General features: G+C 60.8%; 2 protein-coding genes across 4 annotated transcripts; both read left to right on the plus strand.

Annotated features, from left to right (window-relative positions):
- The first annotated feature begins 1,862 nt into the window (after positions 1-1,862).
- SLC39A1 (solute carrier family 39 member 1) lies at positions 1,863-5,716 on the plus strand. 3 transcript variants are annotated; one of them, XM_058702251.1, is made up of 5 exons: positions 1,941-1,956; positions 2,123-2,262; positions 2,502-2,720; positions 2,887-3,017; positions 4,106-5,716. In XM_058702251.1, the coding sequence occupies exons 3-5, from the start codon at positions 2,534-2,536 to the stop codon at positions 4,757-4,759; spliced, it is 972 nt and encodes a 323-aa protein (XP_058558234.1). In that variant the 5' UTR covers positions 1,941-1,956; positions 2,123-2,262; positions 2,502-2,533; the 3' UTR covers positions 4,760-5,716. The 3 variants fall into 3 exon arrangements, with proteins under 3 accessions (XP_058558232.1, XP_058558234.1, XP_058558233.1); XM_058702249.1 differs by lacking the exon at positions 2,123-2,262 and having other exon boundaries at positions 1,863-1,956; XM_058702250.1 differs by lacking the exon at positions 1,941-1,956 and having other exon boundaries at positions 1,963-2,262.
- A 478-nt stretch (positions 5,717-6,194) lies between these two features.
- CRTC2 (CREB regulated transcription coactivator 2) lies at positions 6,195-15,296 on the plus strand. Its single transcript, XM_058702276.1, has 14 exons — positions 6,195-6,448; positions 9,176-9,277; positions 9,365-9,481; positions 10,006-10,067; positions 10,645-10,713; positions 10,865-10,968; positions 11,072-11,101; positions 11,242-11,306; positions 11,389-11,438; positions 11,558-11,808; positions 12,113-12,543; positions 13,636-13,890; positions 14,337-14,523; positions 14,651-15,296. Exons 1-14 carry the CDS (start codon positions 6,296-6,298, stop codon positions 14,869-14,871), a joined length of 2,097 nt encoding a protein of 698 aa, XP_058558259.1. The 5' UTR covers positions 6,195-6,295; the 3' UTR covers positions 14,872-15,296.
- Positions 15,297-16,036: the final 740 nt, after the last annotated feature.

Below are 16,036 nucleotides of genomic sequence, written 5' to 3' on the forward strand. Positions count from 1 at the left end.
TCGGATTCTGTGTCTCCCTCTCTCTCTGCCCCTGCCCCACTCACGTTCTCTCTCCTCTCTCTCTCTCTCTCTCTCTCCTTCAAGTGTAAATAAACATTAAAAAAAAATTTAAACATTAAAAAAAAGAAAAATAAATAAACATTAAAAAAAAAGGAAAAACATTTTTTTTAAGTTGATTTATTTTTGAGAGAGGGCAAGTTGGGGAGGGGCAGAGAAAGAGGGAGGGAGAGAGAGAATCCTAAGCAGGCTCTGGCACTGTCAGCACAGACCCCAAGGAGGGGCTCCATCTCAGGACCGGGAAATCATGACCTGAGCCAAGATCAAGAGTCAGATAGTCAACTGACTGAGCCCCCCAGGTGCCCCTAAAAGTGGTTTTACTAAAGCACACAGACAGGACCCATGGGCAGAAAGAGCTGCACTGGGGTTGTGATGGGTGGCTGTGACTGATTATATACCTTCAGGTTGGGAGGGGGTTAGGGTCAAAGTGAGTCTCAGGAATTTTGGAAGCAAGGTTCCTAGGACCTTGAAGCCTAGCTGTTGTTAGGAAAAGGTCGTTTATTACCGTTTGGCCAGTCACGAGTCCCTTCAGTGTGTATCAGTGGGCCATATGCTTAAAGGATGATTGTTAACAGGTATCTTGGGGGGTAGAGGTAAAGTAAGTTTCCAAAGGAGTTTTTATATGTTAAAGTAGACTTACAGGATCCTGGGGGTGGGGATAAAGTTAAGCTAAGGTTGCCTTTTGCCCTGAGCAAAGTGTCATCATTGAGGCAGCTGAATTCCTAGAGGAAGGTCACTTGTCAGTGGGTTGTAGGCAGTAAGAGAATTTAATTTTTGTGTGTGTGTTTCCTACATCACTTTGTATCCTACCCTCCCATGAGGTTAGAAGAGCATTCTGATAGCACAGGGGTTGTGGGCCAAGAGGATCCAGGCTAAGTAAACAATGAGGGTTCTAAGTTGAAAATAACTCTGGTGCATTCAAGAAACAGAAAACAGAAGGGAGGCCAGTAGGGCTGGGGGCAGAGGAGTTCAAGGTGAGTTCAGGAAGAAGCCAACCAGATGCCTTGAGGCAGGAAAGCAGCTCTCCCCCTCCCATCCCTGAGCTGGGGCCCACCAGGTCTCTACAAGCACAGGGCAGCCAGAAGGCTGCACGAAAGCTCAGGCCACGGATAGTCAAGAAGGGATTCCTTTCAAGAAATGCCCCCCTTTTGGAAGCACCTGGGTGGCTCAGTCAGTTAGGAGTCTGACTCTTGGCGACTCTTGGTTTCCGCTCAGGTCACGATCTCACGGCTGGCGAGTTTGAGCCTGCGTTGAGCCCCACATCAGGCTCCACTGACAGCACAGAGCCTGCTTGAGATTCTCTCTCTCTCTCTCTCTCTCTCTCTCTCCCTCCCTCTCTCTCTGCTCCTCCCCTGCTCACACACTCGCTCAAAAATAAATAAACTTGAAAAAAGAAAGAAACAAATGTCCTTTCTTTGCTATTTCCCTTTTCCAATTCTGCCTCATCTTTCTCCTTCGTCGTGGGTGCACACGAAGGGAGTCGAGCAAGGAAGTCGGTCCAGGGACGGGAACGTTTTCCCTCGGGCACCGAGGCCTACAGAAAGGTCTTAGAGCCTCCCAGGGGACAGCCCAGATTGTGCCCGAGACCAGGAAGAAGACCTCAGAGTCGCGGGGGTGGGCCCAGGCTCCAGCCTCGCCCGCGGGCGTCCCAGCTTCCGGCCGACCGGGCCCGTCCCACCGCCCCGGGGCGCCCCAGGCCCGCGGCCCCTGGGCCCGCCCGCTCGCCGCCCCGCCCCGCCCCCTCCGGCCCCTGATTGCTGCTGGGGCACGTCACTCCGGGTCGGGCCCCGCCCCCCGAGCGCTCTCATTGGCCGTAAGCGTCTCGGGGGCGGGCCGCGGCGGGCGGGGCCCGGGTCGCGGCGGAACCGGGCCGATGAGGCCGAGGGGGACCCTGGCGAGGTGAGTGTGCGCCTCGGGCCGTGCGGGCTGGGCCGCCTGGGCGCCCGCCGCGACCCCTTCCACGCCCGGGCCCCGACGGTGGCCGTCTGCCCGCCGCTGCCCGCTTCGGGCGCGGCGCTGGGGGAACGAGAACGGGGAGTGACCCGGCCCCAGACACCCTGCTCAGGTGGCCCACGGAGCTGCCCGCGACACCTCTGCGCAGCCCGACCCCCTTCGCTCCGGCCACTCCTTCCTGCAGGGGGCGCATCCTGCCCTTTCCCGAGAGGACCCAGGCTCCTTGGCTGTCTGGGAGCTCCAGGTGAAAGGGTAATGAGCCGCCCACAAGCCCTCCCGCCTCAGTTTCCCTCTCGCGGGGTCCCTGAACGAGCCACTTGGAGGGGTGAAGTCTGCGGGGAAAGAGGACCGTTCCCGCCACAGGAGCGCATGAGTCGCACTGAGTGGGGAAGGTCGGAAGGTGGCAGGGTGAGGGACCTCCGCTCTGCTGACCAGCTCTCCCCTTTGCCCCCCTTTAAGTGACCATCGCCCCCTTTGCTCTGTCTGCCTAGGTCTGACAGTCGTTGGAGCAGCCACAGCCACCATGGGGCCCTGGGGAGAGCCAGAGCTCCTGGTGTGGCGTCCGGAGGCGGTGGCCTCGCAGCCCCCAGGGCCGGTGGGGCTGGAGGTGAAAATGGGGGCCCTAGTGTTGCTGCTGGTGCTCACGCTTCTCTGCAGCCTGGTGCCCATCTGCGTGCTGCGCCGTCCGGGGGCTGGCCCCGAAGCCTCAGGTGAGGCTGCCTCCCTGCCGCCTCCCAGGCTGAGGGTAGGGGAAGGCCCTGGGGCTGAGGAGGGTGACCTAAAGGGGGAAAGTGGCAGTGACTATTGCTTGCGTTGGGGCAGGGGGGCTTGAGGGGGTTCGTCGCTCACTCCTGTCTGTGCTCCACTCCTGCCCAGCCTCCCGCCAAAAAGCCTTGAGCCTCGTAAGCTGCTTCGCAGGAGGTGTCTTTCTGGCCACCTGTCTCCTGGACCTCCTGCCTGACTACCTGGCTGCCATAGATGAGGCCCTGGCGGCCCTGCACGTGACGGTGAGCCCTTTCTGGCTGCATGTGACCTTTCGTGTGTGGGTGTGTTCAATCACATACCTGTAGGAGAGGTGGCTTGTGTGGCTGTCTTCCTGGGGTGCCCCACGACCGTGTGGAAGGCGTTTAGCATGTGGCCATAAGAACTGGGGTTTTCAGTTATGGGGCATAAATTTTCTGTGGTGCACGCCACCCCATCCCCATGTGACTGTTTTGCACCCTTTGACAGTGAGACGAACCTTCTTACTAGGCATGTGACCTGCTCTGTGAGTTCCTGGGTCCCACCTTCCAAGAGTGACCCTCACTCTCACACTCCTTTCCTGAAGGCTGTGATAGAGAGCCTGGGAAGGGAAGGAGGCCTGGAGTTCCCGACCAGAAAGGCCATAGTTCAAAGAAGTAGGACGTGAGGAAGGTCAAGTGCGAGGTGTAGGGAAGTCTCGCAGGAAAAAGAGTTGTGTGGAGGTGCCAGGAAGGCCCCCTGGGCTCTTCCTCTTCCTACAACTGAGGACTGAGGAAGTAACACTGATGTACCTGCTGTGACTGAGTGGCGTGTGGCCCTGTGTGACTATGTGTAAGTCTCAATGGCCCCATGATAGTGTGTGGCTCTGTGTGTGAGCACACGGTGAGGTGGGCGACACCTGATCCCTGTGTGCGTGCACACGCCTCCGTGTCACCAGGCTGTCCGCATCCATGACTCCCAGTTGGGGGTGGTTTTGCGCCCCCTCCGCAGGAAACATTTGGCAATGTCTGGAGACACTACCATTGGGTTGTCAGCTCTGGAAAGGAGGGCTTTGTGCTTGTTCTTGGCATTTAATGGGTACCGGCTTGGGTACAGGACAGCCCCCCAAAATAAGGTTCATCCAATCCGAGATTTCAATAGTGCTGAAGCTGAGCCACACGTAGTGCTGTGAGGGACGCCATAATCCGTGTGATTGTGTATCACTCTGTGTCTGTGTCACCAAATGACTATCTTTGTGTAAATGTGTCTGTGAGGGGCCCTGGGTCTGTAACTGGGACCCCTCTACACCCTGACCGTGAACCCTCTGCCCCATCCCGGCCTGTGCCCTGAGCTCCCCGCCACCCTCTCCCCACAGCTCCAGTTCCCCCTACAAGAGTTCATCCTGGCGATGGGCTTCTTCCTGGTCCTGGTGATGGAGCAGATCACACTGGCTTACAAGGAGCAGTCAGGGCCGCCGCCTCGAGAGGAGACGAGGGCCCTGCTGGGAACAAATGGTGGGCCGCAGCACTGGCACGACGGGCCAGGGCTCCCACAAGCGGGTGGAGCCCCAGCGGCCCCCTCGGCCCTGCGTGCCTGTGTCCTGGTCTTTTCCCTGGCCCTGCACTCCGTGTTCGAGGGGCTGGCGGTGGGGCTGCAGCGAGACCGGGCGCGGGCCATGGAGCTGTGCCTGGCTCTGCTGCTCCACAAGGGCGTCCTGGCCGTGAGCTTGTCCCTGCGGCTGCTGCAGAGCCGTTTGCGGGCGCAGGTGGTAGCTGGCTGTGGGATCCTTTTTGCATGCATGACACCTCTGGGCATTGGGCTGGGTGCAGCCCTGGCAGAGTCGGCTGGGCCACTGCACCAGCTGGCCCAGTCTGTGCTGGAGGGCATGGCCGCTGGCACCTTTCTCTATATCACCTTCCTGGAAATTCTGCCCCAGGAGCTGGCCACTTCTGAACAGAGGATCCTCAAGGTCATTCTGCTCCTCGCAGGCTTTGCCCTGCTAACTGGCCTGCTCTTCATCCAAGTCTAGGGGGCTCCAGGTGCCCTAGACCTTCCTTTCCTCTCCCAGAGTATGAGAATAAGGAGTGGGGAAGGGAGGTACTGAGGATCAAGGGGTTCTCAGAGATAGGGATGGAGTCTTTGGAACTATCTGACCCATGAGAGGGATGTGGTAGACAAGAGCCTGGCCCTAAGGGACAAGAGATAGTTAAGTCACTGAAGACATGATTGAAGGACGTTCATATTGGGGAAGACACTGAATGCTAGAATCTGGGGTCAGACACTACATACAGGGACAGGCTGACACTGGGAAGGCTGGAGGCAGGTGCCCAGCTGCTGTGGGGTAGAGGTGTAGAGAAGGCACAGCCCAGGGTCGGCTGTCCTGCTGGTTCTAGCCCATTTCAGCCCTCTGTCACTTGGGGGTGGAGTGGACCCCTACTCTTCTTAGCTCCTACTCTCCTCTTAGTCTCCTGCTTCCCTTCTCCCAGAGGACTAGTGCCAAACGGCCTTTTCCTGCCAGTTTTGGTACCTTCTCTGGCTTCTCTAGTCCTGCTCACTTCTCTATTTTTAAAGTGCCAAATAAATCTCTTCCCTCTTTCTCAAAAAGCACAGTGATGGCACTGAACCGTGCCCAACACTTCAGCGGAGGGGCCCTGCTTGCCCTTTATTTGGGGGCAGAAATGTTTGCTGAGTTAGGGCTGGGAGAGGGTTGCCAGAGCCACGGCTGCCACCACCACCACTACACCCTAGGAATATTGAACATGGACATGGTACCCCATGCCCAGATGATAAAAACTGAACTGCCAAAACTTTTTTTTTTTTTTTTTTTTTTTCTATACCAGAGGAGCCCAAGGGGGAAGGGGAAGGCTCACCCTCAGCGTTATTTTTGGGGAGGGAGGGCTGTGGACAGAGCCATATTCTCTAGAATCTATTTTACTAACTGACCTGTTTTGGGACTTGTTACCCAAATAAAAGATGTTTCTATATATTTGTACAGTATCTGATTCATTTGTCTTGGGGAACGGGTGGGCACGTGGCCAGTCTGAGAGGGCTTGAGTCCCAGATGTTTACAGGGACATTACCCTGCTCTCCCGATTCTCATTCGGGCCTGAAGACCCAAAATTTTCTCCTTTTGTCTCTTCCTTCTTCCCGCCCTGTCTCCACCCCTTCCCTTCCTCCCCTTCCCCTTCCTCCCCTGCATCCCGCTCCCCTTCGCGTTCGGAGCCTCGGGACAACTTTAGAACTACTCTTCCCAGCCTGCCCCGTGCGGGGAGGAGCTCAGGGAGGAGGAGTCAAGTTCCCAGGCCCCGGAGCCACAAGGCTGCTGGGAAATGGGGTCCGCTTCCTGTCCGCGCCGCTCGCCCGGGGCCGCGCAAGTGTCACGTAAACAAACTACAGTTCCCGGCGGCCCCCGCGCGGCAGGTCCGGGCTAGGCTGGGGCCGGGTTCGCGGTGCTCGCCGAGGCGGCGGCGGCGGCGGCGGCGGCTGCGGCTGGAGGCGCGGGCCGGGGCCCGCGGCGGGGCCGGGGCTGGTCCGGGAGGGTGGCGGGGAGAGACGCGCGGGGAAGATGGCGACGGCGGGAGCGAACGGGCCCGGCTCGGCCACGGCCGCAGCTTCCAATCCGCGCAAGTTTAGTGAGAAGATCGCGCTGCAGAAGCAGCGTCAGGCCGAAGAGACGGCGGCCTTCGAGGAGGTGATGATGGACATCGGCTCCACCCGGGTGAGGGGCCGCCCGGGCAGCGGGAGCGGAACGAGCAGCCGCGGAGCGGGGAGCCGGGAGGCGGGGCGGGGGCGGGGGCCGGCGGGAGGGAGGCGGAGCGGGGCCGCCGCCGTCCGGGAGGCGCGGGCGGAGGGCCGAGGGGCCGGAAGACGGGCTTGCGGGGGGAGGCCGGGGCTCGCGGGAGCCTGGGGTTGGGGAGCGAGCGGGGGCCGCGTGCAGAGAGCGCATCCCCGATTGAGTCCCCGGGGACGCTGCTGCCAGCATCCCCGAGGCGGGGCCGGGCCGGGGGCATGGTCCGCTGGGCCCAGCCTGGCGCCTCCGAGTTGGTGATGTCCTCCAGTCGGTTCCCTCTGCCCTGTTGTGCCGCTCTCGGCACTTTCGAACCTCCGGGAAAGGGCCCCTTGAGTGGTTTGAGTCGCAGCGTCGGGTCTAGTGGGGCAGGAAGTCCCCTCCTGCGTCCCTTCCCTTTGCTTCCTTTTTCAAATATTTCTTGTGGTTTCCTGACGTGAATGTAGGTGAGGACCATTGCGCACAGACTGTGCTTGATGTTTTGCTCTGGCCGCCGTGGAGGGGAGGTGGAGACTTTGAGGCTCCAAAGCGGGTAACCAGTTGGCTATAAGTCAGGTTTGCCGAGCTTTCTAGGAAGATGTCTGCTTAATGGGTCGGTTATGAGGTGTCTGGCAAGGTCTTCCATGTTTGGGAATATTCATTTCTAAGTAGTTCCAGAAAGAAAGCATCCTGGCCGAGTTGCCTTTGAAGCCCCTCTGGCCTTGGTTTCTTGCTTCCCAGGGCTGGTTGTCGGAGGGAGTGAGGGTGGGAGTTGGCCCAGCTGGGAAGCAGCCCTTGTTTAGGGACACGTTACTCTCCAAACAGCAGGTGAGCGTGTTGCACTGATCCCTCGTGGCAGGTAGCTGGAAGGAACCTCAGGGGACATAGTGGAACATAAATACCATATTTGAAAGCTCTTTCTGCTGGGCTGACTGTGGTCGTGTCTGTGACCATGACTCTGGTTGTACGCTTGTGTGTGTCCAACCCTAAACTGTTAGTCTTTCTTGTGTTTTTTTTGTCCTCTGAGTTTCCAGAGACCGTGTGTTCTAGTTTATGGGGGGTCAGAGCAGAGAGAGTTAGGTGGGGAGGCAAATCGCATGTGCCTATGCACGCACGCACACACACACACACAAATCGCGTGTGCTTGTGCACACACACCCCTCCAAGTGCCATGAGGTTCCTGATCTAACTTTGGACTGCTCTCCTTTAGGAGGCAAGAAGGTGGGCGAGAGGCACCGCTTGAGATGCTGCCCTCTGTCTGGACTGTGACTCCAGCACAGGTGTGGGGGGACTTGAGCATCTGTGTGTGCAAACAGAAAGGCCGTGAGAAGTTCAAAGCTGAGGTTTCTGTCTTTGTAGTGCTTTGGTTTGTCAGAACGCCGCCTCCACCCACCCAGCCCCTGGGCTGCGCATACAGGTCTAGTGGGCATACAAGGCCAGGGCTTGGGGACCCAAGAACCTAAAGCCAGAGATAAGACATCTGGGGCTTAGCTGGTTATCTGGCCAGCAGAGAGGGCTCCTCAGAGGCAGACACGGCTACAGGGGCCTATGCTACTGAGAGGCTGGGTTATCACACACAACAATAGCAATTCGAGTGGCCCAAACGTTCACATCGTGTCCGCTAAGCTCAGTGGGCCGACCTCTTGGAACAGAAAGTCACTTTTGACGTTGGCCTGTGCACAACAGTACATGACCCCCGGAAGCTCACCAGTTGCCCTGGGCCTGGGTTTTGGTTAGCAACAGTGTCTGAGTCTCAGAAGTCGGCGCTCACCTCTCTCAGACGGGCTTGAGACGTGTAGACAGGCAAACACCACGCCAGCCCGAGGGTTGTGCCTCCAGGTGCGTCTCCGCAGGGTGGGGGTCAGGTCAGGGACATGGCTCTGGCCCAGGCTGAACTGGGGCATTCCTCACCCCCATTCTCAAGGTTCCCCTGGCAATCCAGAGCCTTTAGAACTAGTTAGAAGGGGGCACCTGGCTGGCTCAGCTGTGGAGCGTGTGACTCTTGATTTCAGGGTTGTGAGTCTGAGCCCCCGCATTGGGTGTAGAGATTACTTTAAAATCTTGGCGGGGGGGGGGGGGGGGAGAACTTAAACAGAGGATGGCTTCTTGGTTTTGGCACTGTTTTTCCAGCTCAGAGAGCCATCATTTCCTGGATATTCTAGTTCTGGTGGTGCAGGCTCTCTGTGTGGCTTTCCTGAGCCTAGAAGCCTGTGCCCTCCGGAGTGGGATGGGGACAGGCCAGCGATAATGGCTCCGTGGCATCCACCGTGGCCTGCCCCTCACGTGCCAATTAGTCCTAGACGCATCTGGAGGGGAAAGTGGAGGTGCCTCATAGGCACCCTTCCCCGGAGTCAATCCACGTGACTAGCCTGGGGGCTCCTGGCAACCCCTCAGGGACTCTGTTTAGACCGCTGCCAGCTGGGACGGGCCGCAAGCAGAATGGCAGGCCCCGCCTGGCAGGGGGATGCCCGCCGTCGGTGGTGGTGACGAGAGTGGCCTGCAGAAGAGCCAGGGCAGTTTCTGCACCAGGTCTCAGCGGACCTGTCCCCCAGCACGGCCTTTTCTTCGGGTGGCCCTCCGGGGTGCTCCGGCAGTGGTGGCACACAGGTGGCAAGGGTGGCCCACAGGGACAGCGGTCAGGGTCCTCCCTGACGTTGCCATCTGTCCTCCGTGTCTCAGTTACAGGCCCAAAAATTGCGACTGGCGTACACGAGGAGCTCCCATTACGGCGGGTCTCTGCCCAACGTTAACCAGATAGGCTGCGGCCTGGCCGAGTTCCAGGTGAGTGGGCGCCAGCCCTGGGGGGTGGGGGGGAGGGCACGGGCGCCCGGGCAGCTGCCCCTTTGACTTATCTGTGTCTTTTGGCAGAGCCCCCTCCACTCGCCTCTGGATTCGTCTCGGAGCACTCGGCACCACGGGCTGGTGGAGCGGGTGCAGCGAGACCCCCGAAGGATGGTGTCCCCGCTCCGCCGCCACCCCCGCCACATATCCTTCCCCGAGGGCGGTGGGGCGGGGTTCCCGGAGAACTCGCGGTGGGAAGGGACTGGGGCCCTCTCCGGGCCTCCCAGAAAGGCCGCCCTCTGGCCCACGTGTCAGTGCTGGCCCCCCCCTCGGGGCATGCCTCAGTCTCTGGCCGGCGCAGTCTTCGCAGTCTTCGGCTTGCTCTTTGCCGCCTGAGGCAGGACATGTGTCTCCGTGTCTCCTGCCGGAGGGGGGTTTGGGTCCCTCTGCACTTTTTTTTCCTCGCCTTTCTGTTTCTGGCTTTCGGTCTTAGAGGCTTTTGTAGACCCGTTTCCCACGCCCTGTCTGCTTGTTCTCCTTCATTTTTCCAACTCTTCCGGGCCTGGTTCCTTTCTCTCTTCCTTTCTTTGGCCCTGCTGTTGCCCCTTGCAGAAGAGGAGGGGGTGCTTGTTTCTGGAATCGGCCTCCTGTGCTGCCCCCGCTACTCTCTCACCTGGTCTCTGTCCCCACTGCCCCTTCCTCCCTTCTCCTTAACTGGTGCTGCTCACGTCGACAGCTCTCCCTATAGTCCTGCCTACTTGTCTCCTCCCCCGGAGTCCAGCTGGCGGAGGTCAGTGTCTAGGGCAGACAGATCTCCTGTCCACTCTGACGTGTCTCTGGAGGGAGCTTGGGTTGGGGCTAGGCTTTCAACAGCGCGTCTTCCTGATGCAGGGCTGGGAGGGTGGGGGCAGGCGGAGTAGGTGGGTCAGAGTCCGGTCTTGGCCATGTTGACACGGGCGGCCAGGCCTCCCAGCCCAGCCAGCGCGGGACCAATGGGGACCGTGGCCGGCCGGGGTGTGTGTCGGGAGGAGGCGGAGTGGGCGCCCGAGGCGGAGTCCTGGCCCTCAGGTGTCTGGACCTCCCGGCTCACGTCCTACTCGGTGCCTACACCACATAGTCCCGCTGGCCTCCACGATGCCCATTCCACTTGTCCTGGCAGAGAGAAGTTCAAAATTTCCAGATCCCTTAGCTTGATTGCGGGAGAGGGGTCACGGGTCACAGGTAGCAGAAGAACCGGAAAAGAGGCGCGGCCCTGGGTGCCCAGCCCTGTCTGTCTCCGCCTGGGCTGCACAGCCGTCTCCAGCCCCGTGCCTGCTTTCCTGTCCATCGCTAGCCTTCCTCCTGGTGACCCTGTGTTTCCACCCCAGGACGATGCCCTGGGGCAATTTCCCTGCAGAGAAGGGGCAGCTGTTTCGACTACCATCTGCTCTGAACAGGTGACGGCCCTGGCCTTCTCGGGTCGCATCTCGTACCGCAGTTTCTGGGCCCTGCTCCCTCGCTCCACGCTGTCCCAGCAAGCACTTTCCCCTGTGGAGCAGGGCCCGGGGCCGGGAAGCCTGCTCATCTCAGCCTCCCCCCACCCCACAGGACAAGTTCTGACTCTGCCCTTCACACCAGCGTGATGAACCCAAGCCCTCAGGACACTTATCCAGGTCCTGCCCCTCCCAGCATCCTGCCCGGTCGCCGTGGAGGTGAGCGGCCCAGGCCGCGGGCAGGGCAGGGAGTAGTTTCCACGGCTCAAGCCTGCGGGCGGGGAAGTGCGTCCCGGAGCCAACTCTTCTGCCTCCTTTGCAGGTTTTCTGGATGGTGAGGTGGATTCCAAAGGTACGTGTTCCTTGCCGTGTGTGGATACTGATGGCAGGGGGCTTCTGGGCCAGAGTCGGGGCTTCGAACAGGGCCGGGTGCAGGACTCCCGCGTCCCCAGCTCCGTCGGCCAATCTCACGGCCAGTCTTTCTCTTTCAAGTCCATGGTGCTGAGGAGAACTTGATAGACGACAAGCACTTGCTGAAGCCCTGGGACGCGAAGAAGGTCGGTGTGGCCCACGTCCCTCTTCTTTCCACGAGCCAGGTCCTCCTTGGCCCTTGCTAAGTGTTCTTCCTTCTCTCCTCAGCTGGCCTCCTCCTCCTCCCGGCCTCGGTCCTGCGAAGTCCCTGGAATTAAGTAGGCACCTCCGGGAGGCTGGCGGAGGGGCTGGGGGAGACGTGGGAGGCTGGCGTCCAGCCCCCTGCCCCCCCGACCGCGGCCCCCACGTCCCCCTCTCTGTCCTTTCCCCCCCACAGCATCTTTCCGTCTCCTGACCAGCCTGCCAGCGTGCCTGTCCTCCCGCCCGCCATGAACACGGGAGGCTCCCTGCCTGACCTCACCAACCTGCACTTCCCCCCACCACTCCCTACCCCCCTGGACCCTGAGGAGACCGCCTACCCCAACCTGAGTGGGGGAAGCAGTACTTCCAATTTGACCCACACGATGACCCACCTGGGCATCAGCGGGGGCCTGGGCCTGGGCCCGGGCTCGGGCTATGATGCGCCAGGTGAGTGTTCCCTGGAGTGCTGCCTGGCTGGAGGGGTGAAGGGGTGGGGGGCTTGAGCACCTGGGACCCTCCTGTGACTGTACACACCAGTCCACCCCAGGATTCCCTCACGGCAGATGTGGCTTTTTCTAGAAAGGTGATGAGGGCAGCCTTCAGGCTGGCCGTGCCGGCCTCACTGTCAGGGACAGAGCAGGGAGGACATCGCCTTGCCACTTCCATAGTCTGGTCACTGCTACCTGTTCTGGGCAGAAGGGGGCCCAGCTCCCATCAGTAACGTTGGCATCTCTGGTTTTTGTCTGTGCAGGACTTCCTTCCCCTCTCAGCCACCCACCCTTGCAGGCCTCCCTGAGCAATCCCAACCTGCAGGCCTCCCTGAGCAATCCCAACCTGCAGGCCTCCCTGAGCAGTCCCCAGCCCCAGCTCCAGGGCTCCCACAGCCACCCCTCACTGCCTGCCTCTTCCCTGGCCCGACACACACTGCCCACCGCCTCCTTGGGCCACCCCTCACTCAGCGCCCCGGCCCTCTCCTCTGCATCCTCCTCCTCTGCCTCGCCTCCTGCCCTGGGTGCCCCTCCTTACCCAGCTTCTACCCCCGGGACCTCCCCCCGCCATCGCCGTGTGCCCCTCAGCCCCCTGAGTTTGCCCGCGGGCCCAGCTGACGCCAGGAGGTCCCAACAGCAGCTGCCCAAACAGTTTTCGCCAACAGTGTCACCCACCTTGTCCTCCATCACTCAGGTATGCGTGGCTCCCTTCCCTCTGTGTCTCCCTTCCTCTTCTCTTCCTGCTGAGCGCTCTCCCTCCCACCTTCAGCTTTCCTGATGTCTGTCCTCACTTCTGAGCTCCCGTGTCCGCCCTCCCCTCCATTCCTCTGCCCCTCTCGCCTCCCCCCTCCTGAAGAGTGCAGGCCCCGGGGTCACATCCTGGCCCCACGTCTTGCTAGCAGCCGCCTCCCTGGACGGGTGGTCAGGAGGTCTGCCGTGGTCTGTGGGCCTCGCGTGCTCACCTGTAGAATGAGGGTGCTTTTGTAAGGGTCACGGGAACAGTTGACGGGACGTGCTTAGGCCAGGCCGGCTCAGGCGCACGCTGCAGACATGCCAGCTTGGCCCTTGCCTTGCCTCCCTCCCTACTTCCCATGCCGTCTGTCTGTCTGTCCGCGTGTCGCCATCCTGTCTCATCCACCTCTCCCGTGGCTGTTTCGCACCCACTTCCCAGAGGCAGAGGCTCTCAGATCACACAGCCTCGGCTCCGTTCTTTGTTTTCAAGAGGAGGACGTTGGCCCGAGGGAAAGTACCGTCCAAGCTTACTCTGCAAGTTGGGAGGAGTTGGGACCAGACTGGGCACCTAGCTGAGGGCTCCTTCCTCGATGCTGAAATGCCCGCTCTTCTTTTCTCTTGCCCCTCCTCCTCCACCCCCTTCCCTGGAATGCGTGTTGTGTGTTCCATCTTGACGCAGGTCCCCTTTCATGGAGGAAAGACTAAGGCCAGGCCAGCAAGGGCTCTGCTCCCTCAGAGCCTGGAGCGAGACCCACGCCCCTCTCCCCGCCCCCCTGCCCTGGTGCCGGCCTGTGGGATGGGTTGCGAGTGCTTGCTTGCTGACGGTGCTTAGGAACCGCTTACCTCTGCAGCGAATCCCGAGCAAGTTGGGCTCAGACTCATTCGCTCCCTTCTGGGCCGATACGCACGTTGGGAATCTGCACCCGACCCCGGGGTCGCCCCGTGGCACCGTCAGCTTTGTGTTGAGGAGGTTGCAGCCTAACAGGGTGGGGAACCCCAAGAGTTCCTCTTGGGGGCGCACTGAGGGCTAAGCTCCCTTTCTCCTTGTCTTCAGGGTGTCCCCCTGGATACCAGCAGACTGCCCACTGACCAGCGGCTGCCTCCATACCCGTACAGCCCCCCGAGTCTGGTTCTGCCCGCCCAGCCGCCCACCCCAAAGCCTCTGCCGCAGCCAGGGCTGTCCTCTCAGGCCTGCCCGATGCAGCCCTCAGGCAGGCCACCGCACTGTGGGCTACTGTACCCGCCCAGCTCCGGGGGGCACGGGCAGCAGTCTCACCACCGGCTGATGAGTGACTTCAGCCTGGGGAACGTGAGTGCCCAGGTCTCCGGCTTAGCGGCAGGGGAGGGCCCATGTGGGATTGCCGGTGCGCTCTGAACTGGGAGAGCTGGTTGGGGTGGGGGTGGGGGATCACCCCCTCCAGGTACCAGCACTGCCAATCTGAGGCTTGTCTCCTCCTGCCTTTGACCCCTGCTCCTGCCCCTGGCCCTCATCTGTCCCTGTACAGCGTGCCCTCTGCCGGCTGCTGCCCTGACTGGCTCTCTTCCCGGCATGCACGCGCTCTGTCCCCGCAGGTGTGGCACCCACACCTGCTCCGGGCCCCGTGCTCGCTTCTGCTGCCCTGCTTGCTGTCTTCACCCTCTCCTCTCATTCCTTGGGATGGGGGTGTGGGGTGGGTGCTTTTCTGGGCAGAGGGGGGCGGAAGGGACACGCCGGTCCGAAGCCCGCTTCCTCAGGGTCTGTCTGTGTGTCCATAGCCAGAGCAGTTCAGCATGGAGAGCCCATCGGCCAGCCTGGCGCTGGACCCCCCTGGCTTTTCTGAAGGGCCTGGATTTTTAGGGGGCGAGGGGCCAGTGAGTGGCCTCCAGGACCCCCATACCCTCAACCACCAGAACTTGACCCACTGTTCCCGCCATGGCTCAGGGCCCAACATCATTCTTCCAGGTGAGCGGTGTGGGTGGTGACGGGCAGGGAAGGAGGAGAGGACACGTTTGCCGGTGCCTCACGAGACTGAGGAGTCTCAGGAGAGTTTTCCTGGCCCGTCTCTCACCCGTCTCTTCTGCCCACATAGGAGACTCCTCCCCTGGCTTCTCTAAGGAGATTGCCGCAGCCCTGGCCGGAGTGCCTGGCTTTGAGGTGGCGGCGGCCGGGCTGGGGCTGGGGCTGGGGCTGGAGGAGGAGCTGCGCATGGAGCCCCTGGGCCTGGAAGGGCTCCACATGCTGAGCGACCCCTGTGCCCTGCTGCCCGATCCTGCCGTGGAGGACTCTTTCCGCAGTGACCGGCTGCAGTGAGGGGCCTCATCAGCGTCCGTCTTCTTGGCCCTGCCCTGTCACTGGTCCTTTCCTTCCTTCCCCCTGGCCAGTAGAGACTCCACTCTGCCCCCTAGATCCTCTTTCTACCATGAACGAGGGATCCCAAGAATGAGAAAAAAGCAAGGGGTCTTGTCCAGGTGGGCCCTGAACTCTGCACAAGGGGCGGGCCTGGGGGAGCTGGAGGGAGGGCCTAAAGCACTTGTAACTTTGAATCCTCTGTCTGGAGGTCAGAGCCTGTTGGAAGGCAGGGTTGGAGGGGAGCCCTGGAGGCGGGGCTTGCCCTGCGCCTGGGGGGTGGGCGGTGCCAGCCCCTCCCCACTCTTCCCCTTGCAATGCAGGAGAGAGCCAGAGTGGATATTATTTTTTATTAAATATATTATATGTTAATAAAAAAATCATATCAAGCTTTGGCGTGGTTTCTATTGTTGGATATGTATCTGGGGGTTTAGAGGATCCTGGGGCCCTCTTCTCAGCGCTGTTGTGGTTTGTGGAGGGGCCTCAGCCTCAGAATCTGTACCCAGCGTTGAACTTGGGCGTCCAGGCTGGATGAGGACTCCCAGGGCAGCACATGTGCCCTCCCGCGCCCTCCCACCCCACCTGTCCAGGCTAGGCTGAGCGTGGGGACAGCGTGGGGCCCTGGCTGGCCAGGTGCAGTGCTGAGGCCGGGCAGTGAGTTCCGGGTGAGGAGGTGGCCGATGGCTGAGATCGCAGTCCGAAGTTTACCCAGGGGCAGCTGGCTCCGAGGAGGCTTTCACACCAATTGTGGATGCCGGGCAGGACTCAGGCTGGGTCCCGGGAGAGCCTAGGAGACGGTCGTACCTGGGCAGCCTCGGTGGGATGCTCCCGGGTCTCTCGCCACTCGCCTGGAGAGGCTTCCCCTTTCTGACTGCCCTCTGCCCTCCATGCTCTTCCGCACTCGCCAGTCAAGGGAGTGGTGTCCCCTCCGGCTCCCCTGCCCCCCTGCTTTCCCTACACCCCACGATGCCGCCCTCTCCTCTTCCTCTTTCCAAAGCCCTTGTCTTTTTCAGAAAAGGGAACTGAGAGCTTGTGGCCGAAGCCAACAAGGAATGCAGTGTCCCCTAAACCTGGAAGTAGGGGTGTCACAGGGTCGGCGCAGCCAGTCGGGGCCTCCTGGGCCACATGT

This window comes from Neofelis nebulosa, chromosome 15, assembly GCF_028018385.1.
Source record: "Neofelis nebulosa isolate mNeoNeb1 chromosome 15, mNeoNeb1.pri, whole genome shotgun sequence".
Lineage (NCBI taxonomy): Eukaryota > Metazoa > Chordata > Mammalia > Carnivora > Felidae > Neofelis > Neofelis nebulosa.